The sequence below is a fragment of the Xenopus laevis genome, chromosome 1L (assembly GCF_017654675.1).
Source record: "Xenopus laevis strain J_2021 chromosome 1L, Xenopus_laevis_v10.1, whole genome shotgun sequence".
NCBI classification, from domain to species: Eukaryota; Metazoa; Chordata; class Amphibia; order Anura; family Pipidae; genus Xenopus; species Xenopus laevis.
The window spans coordinates 218,252,829-218,275,444 of record NC_054371.1 but is presented as its reverse complement, the minus strand read 5'-3'; the positions used below and the strand labels follow the sequence as shown (position 1 = coordinate 218,275,444).

Here is a 22,616-nt window from a genome sequence, read left to right as displayed (position 1 = left end):
TGCACAGAAAAGGAAGTGGTAATCACAGGCTGCTATGAAGCTGATGACATTTATTACAAGTTCTGCTAACCGCTTCTTTAGATTGTTCTGTACAGTGAAACCCAGAACTGAACCAACTCCTGTTTCTGGAGAGTTTTGATGATTCCTGTTCATGTAAATTTCAATCTGAAAAGAGATTATATTTCGGGAAAGGGGGTTCTATTGCAGAAATAATCCGGAGCACAGTTTTAGGGGTGAGGAACCTGCCTCCATGTCTTTCAACATCCACTTGAAGAGCCAGACAGTCTATACTTCTGTACTTGGCAAAAAAACATTTATAAAGGCTCATTAGGAATTATAATCACCATGTGATTCTCTGTGTGGCTTGGGTCTCTCTATTGAAGCTCCAAGGGAACTTTAGGGCAGCAAATCTTGAGAAGACACAGAGCTAAACTCTAAAATGGGCCAAGGGACTCCAAAAGATACAGTAAGCCCAAGGCTCTTGAGGTATGTTGGAGTTTCCAAGCGATAAGTAGAAAAGAAAACACAAATCCTTAAAAATTACCTATAATTATGAATTAAATGTCACTGATGGCACTAACAATAGTTGAAAGAGGAACAGATAGCCATAGGTAAACGTTTGTTGTGAAATGTAGGGTACAATCTGCCATCTTTTTGCACTTTTCACCCTGCTTCCCACTCTATATGAATTGCCGTGGGTCTACATGCCTCAAAATGGACTGCACCGTATTCATGAGAGTGGGATGGGGAAGGCACACAGGAGTCCCCCCTCCCATCCTCTAACTAGTGGCTCATTCTTGTGCTTACTGACTGCACTCTTGCACTTCTGCCCGGAAGAATAGTAAATGACCTCTTTACTGTTCCTAAGTGATTAAAAGGAGTCTAGGTAAGTCCTAGGACCCAAAGGTTGTAGGCTTATGGCGGATATATACCACATATAAGTGCAAATTATCTGTTGCTATGGACTCTTTATGCCGACCAGCGTGTGGCTCTGTACTGCTCACTATGTTTTAAGAACCACTGTTGTCCATGTTTATAAATATTTGCGCTATGCTGGCAGTGGATACATCCTAATTATTCCATGTGCAGCAACTTTAGTCCTCTAAAAGTATAGATATAATAGATATATAATAGTGAAATAAATAGAGAGAGAGATGACAGAGAGATTAATGATAGATAGATAGATAGATAGATAGATATTAGATAGATAGATAGATAGATAGATAGATAGATAGATAGATTGATGATTGATTGGTACATGATAGATAACTAGATAGATCAATAATATAGATAGATGAGAGAGAGAGAGAGAGAGAGAGAGAGAGAGAGAGAGAGAGAGAGAAGAGAGAGAGAGAGAAGAGAGAGAGAGGGAGGGAGGGAGGGAGGGAGGGAGGGAGGGAGGGAGGGAGGGATGGATGGATGGATGGATGGATAGATAGATAGATAGATAGATAGATAGATAGATAGATAGATAGATTGGTAGATGATAGATAACTAGATAGATCAATAATAGAGATAGATGATATAGAGAGATAGATGATAGATCGATAGATAGATAGATAGATAGATAGATAGATAGATAGATAGATAGATAGATTGGTAGATGATAGATAACTAGATAGATCAATAATAGAGATAGATGATATAGAGAGATAGATGATAGATCGATAGATCGATAGATAGATCGATAGATAGATAGATAGATAGATAGATAGATAGATAGATAGATAGATAACTAGATAGATCAATAATAGAGATAGATGATATAGAGAGATAGATGATAGATAGATAGATAGATAGATAGATAGATAGATAGATAGATAGATAGATTGATTATTGAATGGCAGATGATAGATAATAGAAAGATAGATGATAGAGAAAATAGATAGATGATTGATATAAATAGATTATAGCTAGATCACTCCTTCACCTAAGCATTATTCTGCATTAGTAGTATCTTGGGAAGGTATATATTGTGGAGGTAAATCATCTGGCTACACTTACTAGCACTACACAACCTGATTTCACCAAAGTAAGCACGGGCTTAAAGCTCAAACTATTTAGCAGTAATAATTTATTTATAATGTATTTAAGAGCTTTCATCCCTGTAAGTGATCCGGTGAATGCTTTCACTTACCAGCGCAGATTATATCCCTAATCAGATCTCCGATACTGGAGAACAGGGTTGTTACATCTACTGTATATCCTCAAATATTTCTGCAGAATTGTACTTAGTACCAGGGATTAACAATGCCGGTATAGTTCTATGCTGTCTCCCTTTAGAAACTATAAGGAAAAGAAAGGGATTTCACCTGGTTATGGACAGTGCCATTTATGGCCAGATTCAGCTGCCCATGTCTCAATGATGCCATGCCACACCCCTGAATAGTAGCCCCAGTTCTTTATCTGGCTTTTTCTTATGGGAATAAAATACAAATGATGCCAGTAGGGGGTGATAATGTAGCTTGCAGATGTAGTGGGGAAACAGCTACTCCTCTGCTCCATGTGCATGCACCCCTCTGCAGACAACGGGGCAAATTCACTAAGATTGGTAGTTGCGTCAGGCGTAACTTCGCCGCACTTCGCCAGGCGTAGTTTCGCTAGCGCTCCGCAAATTCACTAAAATCCAAAGTTGCGCTCAGGGGTAGCGTAAGGTTGCGAAGTTGCGCTAGCGTTGATTCGCTAAGCGAAGCGGAGTTACGCTAGCGATGGTAAATTTGCATACGGCACCAAATTCAGATTTCAATGGAGGCATATGTAGCAGCACTACAAATGCCTGGGAAACCTTCAAAACATCAAATAAAATTGTTATTTTGCCCTACACATGTGCCCACTGTATAGTTAAGTTGCCATGAGTTAGGAAATGTAGGGGGGAAGGAGGGGAGCCCCAAAAATTTTTCGATCTTTTTCAGCCTATCACCCATAATATAGAAAAAATGCCAGCGTTTTTTGGGACTTAGAAAAAATGTTAACTTTTTTTGAAGCAATCCCTATCTACTCTATTGCGCTTCGCCTGGTCTGAGGTGGCGAAGGAAGTCTAGCATAAAAGGTAGTGTTCAGAACAATGCGCGCGTTAGTGAATTTGCGTATTTACGTCCGTTGCACAAATTCGCCAGGCGTAAGGGTGCGACGTAACACTAGCAAATTTACGCCAGCGTCCGTTAGTGAATTTGCGAAGTAACGAAAATGGCCAACGCTAGCGAATTGACGCTAGCGTTAGGCGCTTCGGCGCATAGTGAATTTGCCCCCAAGGATTTTGAAATGAAAAATCTCAAATTTAGGGGCTGAAATCCACTGCATCAGCCTGCACATGAGAGGAGGCAATGTATTTGAGTGCAGGCACATGGAACACTGGATAAAAGGATTATCGGCCTGTATTTCTCCACAGGCCGAGATCCACCATGTTTGTCCCTAACTTAAAACTGTGAACATCTTGGAGAAATAATAAAAAAGGGAAATAAATATACAGCCAATCCCCGCTGTTCTAACAATATGATGCAGTGATCACTGTGTTTATTTCCCACCACTATACAATAAGTGCCCATGATTTCTGCACTTTGGGCGAAACAGTTCGATAGCCAATAAGTGTCCAGGGAGAAGATTAAATTGGACTAAAGACTAAACAGCTCATCCAATATATCTTCCAATCTTCCTATACCTTAAGATTTTATTGCACTTCTTTATGGACACATGTCCTGTTCTATCTAGCCTGTATATATAGACCTGAGCAGGTCTTCTGTATATAGGTCCCTAGTAGAGACATCTCCTGAGCTTCCACCAAGCTACATTCTGAATCATTCCTCTGCTGAAGGAACACCAAACCCTTCATCCCCTAGGAAAAACAATCACACATTTCCATACACAGTGTTATTCAAGCTATTCTAGATGCCGACTTCAAGCAGATGCAAGAAGCAAACACAAGAGAAATTCCAGGGGTAGCGTGAGCTTGGCGTTGGCTAAGGGCACAGATGTTCTACCGAAAACCCCAAAAGAATTCATATCCTTCTCTTCTACAGCTGCTGTTGACAACAAAAGCTTTTCATTCATGCCAACCATTAAATGACTTAAAATAGAGTTGTCATGGTTGTTTGGAAAGTTTCTCTTTTTTGGGGGGGGGGGGTAATTGAAAAAAGGAACATCTGTAGTTAAGATCAAAGAGCTGACCAGCATGACTAATCTGAAAATGATGGCTACATTGGGATTAACAATGATGAATGTCTCATTTAGAAACTGGTTAATGTAAAGGAACTATGGAGCACATTATTATATTTGGCTGTTATCATGCACGGAACAAATTGCCGCCCCAAAAAATGTGTGCAAGCTTAAAGCTTTGTACAAAGGTGGAGGCACCATTTCTGGGTACTCCTACTATGCCTGGACATCACAGTCACCAAGAACAAAGAACTGATATGGGATAACTAGTCTGAGATCCCTTGTGAAAGACCTTGATAAGGCTGATGGCACACCAGGAGATTAGTCGCCTGCTACAAATCTCCTCTACATTGGGCGACTAACCTTGGTAACACATGGGTTTTACCACCAGCAATTCACTTTATCACCGATGGGAAAGCATTTACAGAAGTTTAGTCGCCCAATGAAGAGAAGATTTTTAGCAGGCGACTTATCTCCTTGACCATTGTACTACAGTAGGGTGGTGAAATAGAACTATTGCTCAACGTGTATAGGTTGCTGGCTAACCCAGGGACTCTCCAAATACCTTATACATGAATCGATCTCCTGCATTATCCGACCAATCATGACACAGACCAAACGGAAAGCAATAATACAATGGGCCACACATGCCGGTAGATGATAGATAACTAGATAGATCAATAATAGAGATAGATGATATAGAGAGATAGATGATAGATCGATAGATCGATAGATCGATAGATAGATAGATAGATAGATAGATAGATAGATAGATAGATAGATAGATAGATAGATAGATAGATAGATAGATAGATAGATTGGTAGATGATAGATAACTAGATAGATCAATAATAGAGATAGATGATATAGAGAGATAGATGATAGATCGATAGATCGATAGATAGATAGATAGATAGATAGATAGATAGATAGATAGATAGATAGATAGATAACTAGATAGATCAATAATAGAGATAGATGATATAGAGAGATAGATGATAGATAGATAGATAGATAGATAGATAGATAGATAGATAGATAGATAGATTGATTATTGAATGGCAGATGATAGATAATAGAAAGATAGATGATAGAGAAAATAGATAGATGATTGATATAAATAGATTATAGCTAGATCACTCCTTCACCTAAGCATTATTCTGCATTAGTAGTATCTTGGGAAGGTATATATTGTGGAGGTAAATCATCTGGCTACACTTACTAGCACTACACAACCTGATTTCACCAAAGTAAGCACGGGCTTAAAGCTCAAACTATTTAGCAGTAATAATTTATTTATAATGTATTTAAGAGCTTTCATCCCTGTAAGTGATCCGGTGAATGCTTTCACTTACCAGCGCAGATTATATCCCTAATCAGATCTCCGATACTGGAGAACAGGGTTGTTACATCTACTGTATATCCTCAAATATTTCTGCAGAATTGTACTTAGTACCAGGGATTAACAATGCCGGTATAGTTCTATGCTGTCTCCCTTTAGAAACTATAAGGAAAAGAAAGGGATTTCACCTGGTTATGGACAGTGCCATTTATGGCCAGATTCAGCTGCCCATGTCTCAATGATGCCATGCCACACCCCTGAATAGTAGCCCCAGTTCTTTATCTGGCTTTTTCTTATGGGAATAAAATACAAATGATGCCAGTAGGGGGTGATAATGTAGCTTGCAGATGTAGTGGGGAAACAGCTACTCCTCTGCTCCATGTGCATGCACCCCTCTGCAGACAACGGGGCAAATTCACTAAGATTGGTAGTTGCGTCAGGCGTAACTTCGCCGCACTTCGCCAGGCGTAGTTTCGCTAGCGCTCCGCAAATTCACTAAAATCCAAAGTTGCGCTCAGGGGTAGCGTAAGGTTGCGAAGTTGCGCTAGCGTTGATTCGCTAAGCGAAGCGGAGTTACGCTAGCGATGGTAAATTTGCATACGGCACCAAATTCAGATTTCAATGGAGGCATATGTAGCAGCACTACAAATGCCTGGGAAACCTTCAAACATCAAATAAAATTGTTATTTTGCCCTACACATGTGCCCACTGTATAGTTAAGTTGCCATGAGTTAGGAAATGTAGGGGGAAGGAGGGAGCCCCAAAAATTTTTCGATCTTTTTCAGCCTATCACCCATAATATAGAAAAAATGCCAGCGTTTTTTGGGACTTAGAAAAAATGTTAACTTTTTTTGAAGCAATCCCTATCTACTCTATTGCGCTTCGCCTGGTCTGAGGTGGCGAAGGAAGTCTAGCATAAAAGGTAGTGTTCAGAACAATGCGCGCGTTAGTGAATTTGCGTATTTACGTCCGTTGCACAAATTCGCCAGGCGTAAGGGTGCGACGTAACACTAGCAAATTTACGCCAGCGTCCGTTAGTGAATTTGCGAAGTAACGAAAATGGCCAACGCTAGCGAATTGACGCTAGCGTTAGGCGCTTCGGCGCATAGTGAATTTGCCCCCAAGGATTTTGAAATGAAAAATCTCAAATTTAGGGGCTGAAATCCACTGCATCAGCCTGCACATGAGAGGAGGCAATGTATTTGAGTGCAGGCACATGGAACACTGGATAAAAGGATTATCGGCCTGTATTTCTCCACAGGCCGAGATCCACCATGTTTGTCCCTAACTTAAAACTGTGAACATCTTGGAGAAATAATAAAAAAGGGAAATAAATATACAGCCAATCCCGCTGTTCTAACAATATGATGCAGTGATCACTGTGTTTATTTCCCACCACTATACAATAAGTGCCCATGATTTCTGCACTTTGGGCGAAACAGTTCGATAGCCAATAAGTGTCCAGGGAGAAGATTAAATTGGACTAAAGACTAAACAGCTCATCCAATATATCTTCCAATCTTCCTATACCTTAAGATTTTATTGCACTTCTTTATGGACACATGTCCTGTTCTATCTAGCCTGTATATATAGACCTGAGCAGGTCTTCTGTATATAGGTCCCTAGTAGAGACATCTCCTGAGCTTCCACCAAGCTACATTCTGAATCATTCCTCTGCTGAAGGAACACCAAACCCTTCATCCCCTAGGAAAAACAATCACACATTTCCATACACAGTGTTATTCAAGCTATTCTAGATGCCGACTTCAAGCAGATGCAAGAAGCAAACACAAGAGAAATTCCAGGGGTAGCGTGAGCTTGGCGTTGGCTAAGGGCACAGATGTTCTACCGAAAACCCCAAAAGAATTCATATCCTTCTCTTCTACAGCTGCTGTTGACAACAAAAGCTTTTCATTCATGCCAACCATTAAATGACTTAAAATAGAGTTGTCATGGTTGTTTGGAAAGTTTCTCTTTTTTGGGGGGGGGGTAATTGAAAAAAGGAACATCTGTAGTTAAGATCAAAGAGCTGACCAGCATGACTAATCTGAAAATGATGGCTACATTGGGATTAACAATGATGAATGTCTCATTTAGAAACTGGTTAATGTAAAGGAACTATGGAGCACATTATTATATTTGGCTGTTATCATGCACGGAACAAATTGCCGCCCCAAAAAATGTGTGCAAGCTTAAAGCTTTGTACAAAGGTGGAGGCACCATTTCTGGGTACTCCTACTATGCCTGGACATCACAGTCACCAAGAACAAAGAACTGATATGGGATAACTAGTCTGAGATCCCTTGTGAAAGACCTTGATAAGGCTGATGGCACACCAGGAGATTAGTCGCCTGCTACAAATCTCCTCTACATTGGGCGACTAACCTTGGTAACACATGGGTTTTACCACCAGCAATTCACTTTATCACCGATGGGAAAGCATTTACAGAAGTTTAGTCGCCCAATGAAGAGAAGATTTTTAGCAGGCGACTTATCTCCTTGACCATTGTACTACAGTAGGGTGGTGAAATAGAACTATTGCTCAACGTGTATAGGTTGCTGGCTAACCCAGGGACTCTCCAAATACCTTATACATGAATCGATCTCCTGCATTATCCGACCAATCATGACACAGACCAAACGGAAAGCAATAATACAATGGGCCACACATGCCGGTATGGAAACCTTTCTATTGTTACAACTATGCCCGCCAAGTGCACCAATGAATGAGCTGCAGCTCCTTTTCACTTTATCACAGTGTACTGATCGACATTAGAAAAAATATTCAAACCTGCCCAATCCCCAAATCCTTAGGTGGCCCACCATACACATACCAACCATCGTAAGAAACTTCCCTTTGTCTAATTTGATCTGTTTGTATATGGCCACATTAAATGAATCTTGAAGACCAATGATTTACAGGGCTCTGACTGCATGTCCTGCACAATAATGGCCCCCCTAAAGTTGATGCCCGGGAAGTGACAATTAATGGGATAAGCCCCCCTACTGCATAAAAATAGTGTGTATATATATATATATATATATATATATATATTATAAGTATTCATACTGTTGTACATGGACCCATTTCCAAATTTGGGCAGTTTTCCTTGTTAAGGCCTATGGTACACACTGGGGGGGAATTCACAAAAGTGGTCATATTGAGACAAAATAAAAGTGGAGATAAAAATTTCAGATTTCCCACCAAATTCACAAACCTCTATCTCCACTTTTGTGAATTTGTCTTTTAAACAGACAGTTTTCAGATTTTGTCTTTTGCACGACGTTTTATAGACATTTTTTCTGAATTTGCCTTTAGCTCTTACTACACCTGTCAGCCATCAATTGGAATTTTTGAGGAGGGGTTTATTTTACCTAGGAAAATTAAACATTATTTTTTTTCAGGATAACCTGGACTTTCTAAACCTGCCTACCAATTCTGCAACAAGATATAAGGGTCTAAATACAAGAAATGCTAATAATATAGGGATTTGGAACAAAAATCGTTTTTATTATCTTAGGTCAAGTGTCTAATTGCTGCTAAAACTAAAAAAAAATGGCTGTTATGCTTTACCTTTCCTTTAGATAATATATTTACTCAAATTGCTAATATTGCCTCATTCATTAAGATATAGCTAGTAAAATAATGCCAGTGTGAGTTAAAAACTTTTTACATATCAAATTGTATAAATCAGTGTTTGGCTTGTTTTGTTAATAAGAGCTTTACACCTATAGGGTTAGACACAAACTTGTGCCCTGACTATAAAATGCTTATCCCTATTAATATGATAATAATTCCCCAATGGGGCACCTACAAGAGGTGTGAAATGAAGATTGAGTGAACCAAAGCAGAGCAGTTTATTTTAGAATTGATTTGACACACAGGGTTAGAGTTATACTGAGCTTTACTCCATTTTTAAAATGTCGGCAGAAAATGTAGTTTAAAATATAGTTTTTGTGCCATTTTTTTGTCGTTTGTATGACAAATTCATTAAAGTGTCTGTAAACCGTCTTTCTTTCACTAAAATATGAAAAGTGGCGTTTGAGTCGGAATTTAGGTGGATTTCTGAATATGGAGAAAGTATTTTACACCAGCTTACCACCACTTTTACTCCAAAAATGGGCTATCTCCCCTTTTGTGAATCCCCCCCATTGTGTTTTGGGTGCTGTGGGGATCTCAGGTAGAAGAGATAGGGTTAAAATGCCCCTCCCCATCTGTAGTTCAGTACCAGTGTCTGCTATAGGAGCACATTTGCCAATTAGTTTAATGGGAAACAGTGGGGAAGTGAAATGGCTTGAGCTTTTAATTTCAGAGCCCATATAATAGCCAGAGTTGTGTTTGGGCACCACCTATACTTACACCCTGTGCCCTCGTCTTATCCAAACTCAAATCCTTTCCCCGGTGCCATCGGCAGAACCTTGTCACTACAGATTAACATCACAGCCGCTGTTATTATGTAATGTTACTGTTAATGTAGGCAGCCGTAATGGGTGAATGTATAATTCATTGGGTGCTGGTTTATGCAGGCGCATCTCTCTCTCTCTTGGATGCAGATCCATCAATCGTGGCACATTAGTGGCTTTTACTAGAAATAATGTTCACAGCAGCCTCTCTGAACAACAACAACAACATTAAAGGCTGTGCTTTTTGACAAGTTCGTTTTTATTATAGGAAACAAGAGAAAATGGTTCTGAGGAATAAAATAATTATACTTATAAGTGGGAATAACATTCAAGCCAATGTATGTTCCGTGCACTCACTACATAATGGGTATCCCTACCCATCATCTGATATGGATGTATATAGAGAGTGATTCGCCCAACCACACCCAATTTTACTCAACTGGTCCATCAGCACATGCCCTGCACCTTCTAGTCTGTGTATTTCTTGCAGGAGGTGCCATATTAATTTCCGGGTTTAGGGTTACCACCTGTTTTGACCCGAATAGTTCGGTTTTTATAAGGCCTGTTCGGGTCTGAGCTTTCTGTTCGGTTTTCAGCCTTATGAAACCCGAACAATAATCTGGCCAATACTGTACATGAAAAGCATTTAAATACTAAGATACTCACCTTTCTTATTATGACAGATACAAAAAAAAACAAATCAATCAAAAATAAGAATGTTTTTTTCTAAATTAGCATTGCTGTATTTCAGAGCTTTCTGGATAACTGATCTCTGTATAATAGATCTCATGCCTGTAATTAAAGGATTGGGCTTAATCATCAAGCAGAATATAGATGGAGATATGGTTGCCACTTGTGTGGTTCTGAACTGGGCATCGACACTTTAAAACATTGGATAGAAATCCAGCCAGTTGCATATAAGTGATGCAATAACCTTGCCCTGGCGTCATAACACCACCAACATCATTATGCCACCTCTGATGTCATCATGCCTGTTCCTACATCACTGCCCCACACCAATGTTATCTGCCCCCGTGTTCGGGTTTAGCCATCAGCAAAGGTTGCAACCCTATTTCCGTTCAATGAAATAACATATGTGTCAATGAACGTCTTACGTTTCATGAAGGGTTTATGGCACCATCAGTGCAGCAAAATGGCAAGTAGATCTAATACTGGCTCTGAGACTAAAGAATTACAGTAAGAACCATTCCAGACCCACCTGCGCCCCAGGCCAAACACAGATGCTTCACATACTCACAGTCTGATGCTCAGCAGATGATCGGAGCTGTTACTGATGTCCCGGCTCATGGAAGGAGATTTCTTTGTGGCCTCATTAGGGCTTATACTAGAGCAAAATATGGCATTTGCCTGGTGTTCCCTCCTCGCCTGATGATGGGAACATTTTTTTTTGCAGAAACTTATTGGCTCAGCCTGCAGGTTTAGGCTAGGGCCACATGTACCTGAGGAGAAACACATGGCACTTCTCCACTGCCTACCAAATATGTTGCTTCAGCTCGGGTGCAATTGATTTCATAGCGAAATGCAAAATCTCTCCTTTCGGCACCAAAATCCGCCACGTCTGTCTGCACCTGAGCAGAGGCAATTAATTCAAGTGCCGGCACATTGGCGAGTAGTGATTGGCGAATTTATTTGCCAGGCATAGATTCACGGCGAATTTCCACATTTCGCCACCTGCAAATTTCTTCACGAAACTGCTGCAAAAATTTGCAACAAAAAAAGTAGTGCGTGTAAAATAATTTTGATCCCTGCTGACTTTAATGCATTTGGACAAAAGAGTCACATGTGTAAAAAGTGTCGCCCCTTGACAAATTTTTCGGCAAAGCTACACAGGACAGATTCATCCATCACTGCTGAGGAGCGGATTCTCTGCGATGCCACGCCCCCTTTTGCATCAGAACCTGCAGCTCCGCCCCTTTTTACATCATGGTCCGCCCATTTAGTTACCACCCCACTACTGGCCGGTAAATTGTTTTTAAAAAGGGGGCAACCCCTAGCTACAACTTCAGCACAATTTCCCCTTTAAACATAATTTAAAAGGCAAGAGGGAGAAAGAAAAGCCGATTAGGAGGGGAGGAAAAAAAGGGTCTTTAGGTATTTTATCTAACTTTAGTATTGTTGTATTTATGCTGGAAAAAGAGGGTTTTCATTGTTTGCCGTGAATATCAGCAGCCAGAGATAACACCTCAAAGGCTGGTCCCGAAAACATTTCCTCTTAAGTACATTTGTTACGGCTCCAAAAAACACTTCTCTCGGCACCACAACAGTACAAAGTGCACCTGAGTCACATTCACCAAGGCACATGAAGGAAAAAATAACACATGGCGACTCCTGTTCTAGGTTTTGGGAACAAAAACACAATAATCAGCAGCCAAGCTGTTCTGAAGTCTAAAGCTATTAGAATAATAAAAGCACAAACAACTGATTGGTTGCCAGGTTGTTGTAAGAGCTACGGGCATTCATTTGTTTAAAAGGTTTACATTTCCTTTAGGGTCAGGCCACGCAGGCAGATTCGGGGAGATTAATCGGGCAGCTTCGGAAAACGAATCGCTCTGAGTGCCATCCTGCCGGGGATTTACATTTTAGCAGTTTAGGGAAATTAGTCGTCCTGAAGAAGAGGAGATTTGTCGCAGGGCGACTAATCTCCCCGAATCTACCTGTGGGCCCTGACCCTTAAGGTTCTGTTTCTGTGTTTCCTCAACCCAACACCTTTTTGCAACCAACTATGCTGACTGTCAAGGACAGCAAGACTGAAAAGCAGCTGGGCAGAAAGTTATTATATTTTAGATTTCATATCAGCAGACTAAGTGTCATATTCCTGAAACACCCCTTTATACCCCAAAATAACAGATCAAAGTTCTACACTGGAACTCTGGCTTTTTAAGAAAAATTTCTTAGAGGAGGGACAGGTAAATCCCAGATTTATTTTCTTTGTAATACAATTTAATTGTTTGTTTGTAAATTAACCCCAGTACCAGTACTATTCATTATTAGGGGTAATGTCCTCAAACTGGAGCAGCGTGATACCCCAAAAAGCAGCCCTTGTAGGCAGGAACATGGCAACAGAAACAGTTTGACTCACTGTTGCCAAACCTGCAGCCTTGTTGTCAAAAAAAAAAAAGGCTGCCAGGAGGAGTTGTGAGTTGTAATTCAACAAGAGCTGAAGGGACCCAGGTTGACCAGTCCAGCTAGGAGCCCCCCCCCAAAATCTGTTTTTCCCCCAGGCCCCTCGACTCATAAAGACCAATAATGTACCATTTTTTTTATAAGGGGTATTGTTTCCATTTTGGGACAGTGTGGGACCCCTCTCAAGGAGAGCACTTGAGAAAGGAGGCTGTGCGAAACGTTGTGGGGATCTCAATAAAACTTCTACCATTGAGCACGAATGCTTCTGTGTGTGCCATCTGATTTATTTACATGAATCAGGGTTTTACATATGAGCTGTTTTATACAATATATTTTTATAGAGACCTACATTGTTCGGGGGGTATAATTTTCCTTTAATCGGCTTGTTTGGCCCCATCATTTGGTTCCTAACACTGACTGCCAAACAGCACCATGTGTGCCTTATGTATGTGTGCCCTATGTATGTGTCCCCTATGTATGTGTGCCTTATGTATGTGTGCCCTATGTATGTGTCCCCTATGTATGTGTGCCTTATGTATGTGTGCCCTATGTATGTGTCCCCTATGTATGTGTGCCCTATGTATGTGTGCCCTATGTATGCGTGCCCTATGTATGCGTGCCCTATGTATGCGTGCCCTATGTATGCGTGCCCTATGTATGCGTGCCCTATGTATGCGTGCCCTATGTATGCGTCCCCTATGTATGCGTGCCCTATGTATGCGTGCCCTATGTATGCGTGCCCTATGTATGCGTGCCCTATGTATGCGTGCCCTATGTATGCGTGCCCTATGTATTTGTCCCTATGTATGCGTGCCCTATGTATGCGTGCCCTATGTATGTGTGCCCTATGTATGTGTGCCCTATGTATGTGTGCCCTATGTATGTGTGCCCTATGTATGCGTGCCCTATGTATGCGTACCCTATGTATGCGTGCCCTATGTATGTGTCCCCCTATGTATGTGTACCCTATGTATGCGTGCCCTATGTATGTGTCCCCTATGTATGTGTGCAATATGTATGTGTACCCTATGTATGCGTGCCCTATGTATGCGTGCCCTATGTATGTGTGCCCTATGTATGTGTGCCCTATGTATGTGTCCCCTATGTATGTGTGCCCTATGTATGTGTGCCCTATGTATGCATACCCTATGTATGTGTGCCCTATGTATGTGTCCCCTATGTATGCGTGCCCTATGTATGCATACCCTATGTATGTGTGCCCTATGTATGTGTCCCCTATGTATGCGTGCCCTATGTATGCATACCCTATGTATGCGTGCCCTATGTATGTGTACCCTATGTATGCGTGCCCTATGTATGTGTCCCCTATGTATGTGTGCCCTATGTATGCGTGCCCTATGTATGTGTGCCCTATGTATGCGTGCCCTATGTATGTGTCCCCTATGTATGCGTGCCCTATGTATGCGTGCCCTATGTATGCGTGCCCTATGTATGCGTGCCCTATGTATGTGTCCCCTATGTATGTGTGCCAGTTTATGAATGAGTGTGTGAGCATGACACTGGGCAGCACTATATACAATCCCATTACTGGCTCCATCTGTAGCAAATTCCACACCCCAGTTCTCTCTCTGCAGCATCTGTGCCAGTGTGTCCAGCATGGAAATGAATAGGAGGACAGTGACCCCTAGAGGGGAGACTGATAATGGTGATATAAATACATTTTCATAGAATTAATGAACCAACTAACAACAGGGTTGGCCATTCATTCCCCCTGTAAAAGTAAAAATCATAAAATTTCCACTAAACCCAAAAGGCACAACTCCCTGTTAATCCTGAGCCATGACCCATATCTGGCCTTCCCATCGCTCCTTCTATGGCCTCCACCTCCTCTCCTCAACCTCTCTCAGTTGCGGCACCTAATAAATTATTTTTGGGTCCCCTTCTGTTGTCAATCTACTCTTCTAGTCTTCGTTAAGATTGGGATGAATTGGGGTAAAGATAAAAGGGATGGTTTACATTCAAGTTAACTTTTAATATGTTATAGAATGGCTAATTCTAAGCAACTTCTCACCTGGCTTTCATTTTTTTAGTTTTTAAATTATTTGCCTTCTTCTTCGGACTCTTTCCAGCTTTCAAATGAGGGTCACTGACCCCATCTAAAAACCAAATGCTCTGTAAGGCTACAAATGTATTGTTATTACTACTTTTTATTACTCATCTTTCTATAAGGCCTTTCCTATTCCTATTTCTGTCACTTATTCAAACCAGCGGATGGTTGCTAGGTTAATTTGGACCTGAGCAACCAAATTGTTGAAATTGCAAACTGGAGAGAGTAAAAGCTAAACAACTCAAAAAACACAAATAATAAAAAATGAAAACCAATTGCAAATTGTCTCAGAATATTACTCTCTATCATACTAAAAGTTAAAGACACTGTCATTATAGAATCAATATGGGCAAAACAACTCTCTTGACAATGGGCAGCATACAGTACATCTCACTTCTGTTTTAGGGCAAAAGCACGTGGGAAATTGCGCTCCCCTATGGTGACAAAACACCCCAAAATACGTTTGCATTGAAAAGCCTTGAAATGGTCTGTTCCCAGTCAGCTGAATTACAAATGGAAAGGGTAATTTTAAGGCTTTTCATTTCCCAATTACTTTTGGGGGTTTTCTAGCTCGAGGGAACAGCAATTACCCCCCATGCCATTTCCCTTAAGATGACCATACACGGGCGATAAAAGCTGCCGACAGACCGTGTGGCCCTCCGACGACCTTCCTTCGATTAATCGATCGGGCAGGGTTAAAAATCCCGTTGGATCGCGGCCGCATCTGTTCATAGAAGCATTATGATACAATCGTTGGGCCCTAGGGCGATCCGACTGGCCGTATTGGCAGCATTATGATCCGATCGTTCGGCCCTAGGGCCCACGATTGGATCAGCCCAATATCGCCCACTTCAATGTGGGGAGAAATCTGCTCGTTTGGCGAATTCGTCAAACGAGCGGAACTCTACGTGTATGGCCACCTTTAGAGTGTAAGCTCCCATGAGCAGGTCCCTCTACCTCTCATTAAAAGCATATCTCCCAACATTTTGGAAGTAAAAAGAGGGACAAAAATGTTTTCTGCATGTAGTGCGGCAATTTTTTTGACCACACCCATTTTAGTGGCCACACCCCGTAATTACCATGTTCATTATAAAAATGTGAAAATATTTCTCCTTATCTAAACTGTTAAAATTACTTATTTTCTTATCTCAAAATTGTTACAAAGTATCTTAGTTGCACCTGTTAGCTGTACTGGCCTCTCTGCCAAAAGCCAATTAAGTTAGAAACTTTGTTTCTTTTTCTGGCTGTTCAGTGCAGAGAAAAGAGGGACTTTCCAGTACAAATGAGGGACCTCAGGTTGAGCTGTCAAAAGAGGGACTGTCCCTCTGAAAAAGGGACAGTTGGGAGGTATGTTAAAAGGCCAGTTATGCAGAAGACTCGCACATATAATAGAAGTACAGGGAACTGAGAGCTGTTTATAATAACCAAGCCGCCGGTTCTACTTCCCATGATAAAACCAACACAATAGAACCCGACCGTTCCTAATTCCCACAATTGTCATTTGCTGTGTTTATATTTGTGCAATGAGAAATAAGTCACCCTGGCATACGCTGGTAACACAGCTCTTTTGTGTGTGTCGGAAGGATACGTTCAACTAAAACACAATCAATTAGATCACTTTTTAAGAAGTTCTCTCCACAAAGAGCTTCCCCTCCCCAACCACATCTAATACCCCCCCTCCCTCATCCCATACCTTGCCCGATAATTTTTTTTGGAATTTAGTCCTACTCTTGTGCAGTTTGGCAATTAAAACAACGTTATCATTTTCTATTGTGTATCATGGGAATAGGGTTGCTACCTTTGTCGCAATATAAAGTCCACTTGGTGGAAAATGAAGTTAGTTAGAAAAGGAAAGTCTTGGGATGTTTCTCTGCATAGAAAATGAGTGAGCAGAGAAGATTCATCTGAGGTTTTCTAGTTAGTTCTAAGCAGAGCAATATCACAAAGCTTTCTTTTTTTGTGGTATTTCAAATAAATTTATTGAATTTTCACAATGGACAGCTAAAGAAAACAATAAGACAGCTACTATCCTGCAGTCTCGAAAATATATTGCAAGTAATACACTAGGGTGCAAGTTCAAAACGAACAAGAACATCTAATAAGAAATGTTCAGATAGTCAACACATTTTCAATCGGTTAACAAACAAAATGATAAAAAAGTGCACAAAGCTCTCTCACTAACTTAATATTCTGAAGAGCACAGTGAGCAATTTTGCATTAAAGATAAGTAAACCTTAAAAATAAGTAAATGGAAAATTGATGGAAAAAAAAAAGTCAGAAACCTTTGTCAAATCTTTCCTAAGCAGAAGAACATCAGAGCAGCCTCTTTCTTTCTCCTGACAACTTCCTTGACTACTTGGTGGTCAGACTGGTGGGAAAATGACCAGCAGGTGGGGCTGTTGTAACAAAATTCATTCATATTAACAGTACATGTATCCTTTAATATCTTGGAATTAAAAATACATGAATTGCAAAAGTGCTTAGAATAGCACCCTCCTTAATTTTATATTCACTTATTTGTAAGGTTTACTTATCCTTTAACGTGTTACAAGGTTTTACATATCCTTTAGCAGCTGTTGCACAAAAGATTGGATTGAGCTTACCTGGCCCCGCCGACATCTACCCCAACCATGAGCTGCCCATTGAGAGACAGAACCTCGTCCCGAAGTCTCATTTTCCCACATTTGGCCGCCTTGCTCTGTCTTTTTAGGTCGGTTATCCAGATACATCCCACGTCAACGACTGGTCCGTTCTGCACCCTCCTCTTTTTCCCGCCTCTGCGTTTCTCCCCACCATGGCCAAATATAGGGATATTTCCAAAGCTCAGACCCAGGACATCATCATCCTCACCCTTGGTTAAGTACACCGTGCAGATTTCCATATCCAAGGCACCCTGGTTATACTTGGAGGCACTTTCATCCAATGTAAAATTGAAGTGTATGTATTCCGTCAGTTTGTGTATGGCGGCCAGGTACAGGCGCTTCTCTGGCTCTTCGCTTTCCTCCCCGACATTGTCCTGCAGCCAACGATGGAGAAGAGCGAGGTAGAGCTGGGCGTTCTCCTGAGTGATGGGCATTATTGAAATCCAAGGCTTTGAACATTATGTTAACCATCAGTTCTACATCGGCCCCGGGGTACAGTTCTGATTGAATTCACTGGTAAGAAATGGCACTTAGTCAGACACGAGGGGCCCGACACAACCAATTCTCATAGACCTCCAGAGACCAAACCGTATAGAAAAGAATGTTCAGGTTCAGGCACAACTGGCGGTATTCACTGGTCAATACTGGTGAAGATCATGGCTGAAACCAAAATCCAAGTTTCCTAAGGGGGAAAGAAATAATTTATTCAATACTAATTCTACTCTTGATTCCTGTTATTTAGTCCTGCTAGACTGGTATTCACCAATCATCTGTGGAACTAGAAGTTATGAGAAGGGTGCTGGGAATCTTTACAGCTGATATATGCACTGACAGGTACAATGATTCTATGCATAGTTAAAGGACAAGTAAACCTTAAACATAAGTGAACGTAAAATAAATGAGGGTGCTATTCTAAGCACTTTTGCAATGTACATTCATTATTTATTTTGAATTTCAAGATATTAAAGGATACATGTACTGTTAACATGAATGAATTTTGTTACAACAGCGCCACCTGCTGGTCATTTTCCCACCAGTCTGACCACCAAGTAGTCAAGGAAGTTGTCAGGAGAAAGAAAGAGGCTGCTCTGATGTTCTTCTGCTTAGGAAAAAAATTAGAAACCTTTCTCAACTCTTTCCTAAGCAGAAGAACATCAGAGCAGCCTCTGTCTTTCTCCTGACAACTTCCTTGACTACTTGGTGGTCAGACTGGTGGGAAAATGACCAGCAGGTGACGCTGTTGTAACAAAACTCATTCATGTTAACAGTACATGTATCCTTTAATAGCTTGGAATTCAAAAATAAATAAATACGGTAATGAATGTGCATTGCAAAAGTGCTTAGAATAGCCCCCTTATAAATTTTACATTCACTTAGTTTTAAGGTTTACTTATCCTTTAACTCCGCAGAGCAGGGAACATGCAGTCCCCCTACATAAGATAAAATACTGTCTCCATGCACCCATGGAGTCTATAGGCATTGCTGCCTGAGGGAGTTCACGTAAGGCTAAACCGGTCAAGTGTTTGTAGGGGGCTGCAGAAAGCATTCTCATCAATTTTATATTCACTTTTTTTTAATTCTCATTTATTTATGAATTTTCCATGAGAACAGGTACAGTCAGCCATTGCACAATCATGTTATTCACTTATCCTTTAAATGACAAAGCCTAAAATATTTATCCACCCCTTAATATATAAACAATCCCACAATTCCATCCTCTCACCCTGGCACCACCAAGGGCAACTCAAGCAGTCCACCCCCCCCCCCCCCGAAAAAAAACATTTTCGGGGGCCTTCACTACAATGAACTGCACCCTCATTTGCAGTGATGCAGGAAACAGCGCAGGAATTGGAGCAATGCAGGTACCAGGCACTTACAGACACTTATGACTAAGTACCGGCGGGTACGAAAGGCGTAAAGTAGATTTTTTTGGAGGGTCAGTATGTACCATTTTTTTACTTTTAGTATTTAATAAATTTTTGACTTTATATATATATATATAATAGCTTCCAGGATACCTTCTTTTGAGTTATTATTCCATAGAACCTTGGGAGCTGGGGCAAAATCCTGGAGCTATTGAGGCCCTATATGGACTGGCAGATTGGACTCCCTCCGATTTATCAATATTTTGTATTTTTTCCAAGGCAGGTACCAGGCAGAAGCAAAGAGCAGACCCTGCAGTCCAGACCCCCGTTTTCCCTGGGTCCCTGCAGGGGGTCTGCTGTATGTTAGTTGAACCTCTGGCTGCAGCCACTTCCCAGAACGGAGTTACTTCCATAGGGTGCACTTTATTTTCTTTCTGCACCTCTGTATTCTGAACATGACAAGGTCTATAGGTAGGGGCAGCCACATAACCCCTATAGCTTTGCTATGAGTTCAGAGCGGAGACGTCAGGGAGAAGAGTTTCAGGACAAAAGGGCAGAGTAACAGAAATCCCATCTCCCAGGCTGCTTACAAGTCAGAGTACATAATAACTAACATTGTTTTACATGCTTAACCACAACCCTCCGTATTCTAATATTAAACTCATGTACAGAGCTTCCCAAATACCTTTGGTTTCCCACGGAGCTGCACCAGTCACACGGACATATGGAGAATAACGGAGCTGCCACGGGACTCATCACACGCAGGGAACAATAAGCCCCAACCAAAATGTATAACACAACAGGACTCACCTCTGCAAGTGCCGTGAGCAATTTTGAGCACAATTCCCATGTCTTTCTCCCACCCACAATGCAGCATTTCTACTAGAATTGGAGTATCATTGAAGTTGCAAGAGGGCAATGTGATAAGAGTAACTGTAATAAGCACAATGCATCTGCGTCTGATTTGCGAATATTAACTGCGTGCGCATTTTGTCGCAAATCTGCTCCATCTGGTGTCATTTCCAGTGTTCGTTGTGTGAGTGACTCTTTAGGCACAAGTGTGTCTCTCATATTGATGCTGGGTGTCTTGGGAGACCTGGAAGGGCGCTTCACCTTTACGTTAACTTTTAATGTTATAGAATGGCCAATTTCAAATGCTCTTTTTTGATAGCTTTTTAATTATTTGCCTTCTTCTTCTGACTCTTTCCAGCTTTCAAATGGAGGTCACTGACCCCATCAAAAAACAAATGCTCTGTAAGGCTACAAATGTATTGCTATTGCTACTTTTTATTACTCATCTTTCTATTCAGGCCTCTCCTATTCATACTCCAGTCTCTTATTTAAATCAATGCATGGTTGCTAGGGGAATTTGGACCCTAGCATCCAGACTGCTCAAATTGCAAACTGGAGAGCTGCTGAATAAAAAGCTAAATACAGGTATGAGACCTGTTATCCAGAATGCTTCGGACCTGGGGTTTTCTGGATAACCGATCTTCATACCTTAACTCTACTAGAAAATCATGTAAACATTAAATAAACCCAATAGGTTGGTTTTGCCTCCAATAAGGATTAATTATCTCTTAGTTGGGATCAAGTACAAGCTACTGTTTTATTATTACAGAGAAAAAGGAAATCGTTTTTAAAAATTTTGATTTTTTTTTGGATAAAATGGAGTCTATGGGAGATGTCTTTCCCGTAATTCAGAGCTTTATGGCTAATGGATTTCCGGATAACGGATCCTATACCTGTAACTTAAAAAAACACAAATAATAAAAAATAAAAACCAATTGCAAATTGTCTCAGAATACCGCTCTCTACATCAGTGATCCCCAACCAGTGTCTCATGAGTAACATGTTGCTCACAAACCCCTTGGATGTTGTTCCCAGTGGCCTCAAAGCAGGAGCTTTTTTTGAATTCCAGGCTTGGAGGCAAGTTTTGGCTGTATAAAAACCAGTTGGACTGTCAAACAGAGACTCCTGTAGTCTGTCAGATACATAGGGGCTACCAATAGCCAATCACAGCCCTTATTTGGCACCCCAAGAACAATTTTCATGCTTGTGTTGCTCCCCAACTCCTTTTTCTTCTGAATGTTGCTCACGGGTTCAAAAGGTTGGGGATCCCTGGCCTACATCATACTAAAAGTAAATTTAAAGGTGAACAACCCCTTTACAAAATGAACTAGGGGTGACATGTTCAGGTTTAGGCAAGCACTGCTAAATGTTGGGTACTATGATTATTAGGTGGCTCTTTACTTAAAGAAAGACGTTGTTCCGTCTCCCATAAAGGCAGAGACAAACGGTCAGATTCAGGGAAAAATCTCCTCTTCTTCGGGCGACTAATCTCTCCGAACTGCCTACCCGCCAGCTAGAATGTAAATCACGACAGGATGGCAATCGGAGTGCTTAATTTCCCAAAATGGATCCGATTGCTATTTACATTCGTGCCAGCAGGAAGGCAGGGGAAGGCAGTTGGGGGAGATTAGTCGCCTGAATCTGCCCGGGTGCCTCTGCCCTAAACCGATTATACAGCGGCTTCAGAAACATGAAACAACAGCAGCTGCTTTGATGCTTATTATGTGGTTTTCAGTTAAAAACAGAAAGAGCGAGAGGCTGCAATATAAACAGACTGGGTACTGGAATAATTGCCCCTTAGACTTGAGAATCCAACATACTTGTGGCTGCTCCTTCTGAAAACAGTTTGTTTTAGTGTAACACTAATCATTATGGGGAAAGAACTGCTGGGATCTTACAGAATGGGCTAAAGAATGTGATAGAAATAGAGTGGAATGGGTTTGTAGTAGGGGAAAGAGGGCCATAATGGGGGGGCTCACCCCTGTACAGCCACGGTGACTTTTAACTGGGTGGTTCATCTTTAAGTTAACTGTTTGTAGTAGTAATACTTATAGAATAGCTAATTCTAAGCAACTTTTCAATTGGCCTTTAACCCCCCTCCCTTTTTTTATAGTTTTTAAATTACTGTATTTGCCTTCTTCTTCTTT

General features: G+C 41.1%; 1 protein-coding gene across 2 annotated transcripts in view; it reads right to left on the bottom strand.

Moving 5' to 3' along the window:
- Positions 1-22,616, bottom strand: part of pdzd2.L (PDZ domain containing 2 L homeolog) — a 206,251-nt gene that overhangs the window by 141,046 nt on the left and 42,589 nt on the right. For both annotated transcript variants that reach the window (XM_018266584.2, XM_018266579.2), the window contains exon 2: positions 17,714-18,434. In XM_018266584.2, the coding sequence (XP_018122073.1) occupies positions 17,714-18,186 (473 nt within the window). In that variant the 5' untranslated portion in view covers positions 18,187-18,434. The remainder of the gene's footprint in view (positions 1-17,713; positions 18,435-22,616) is intronic.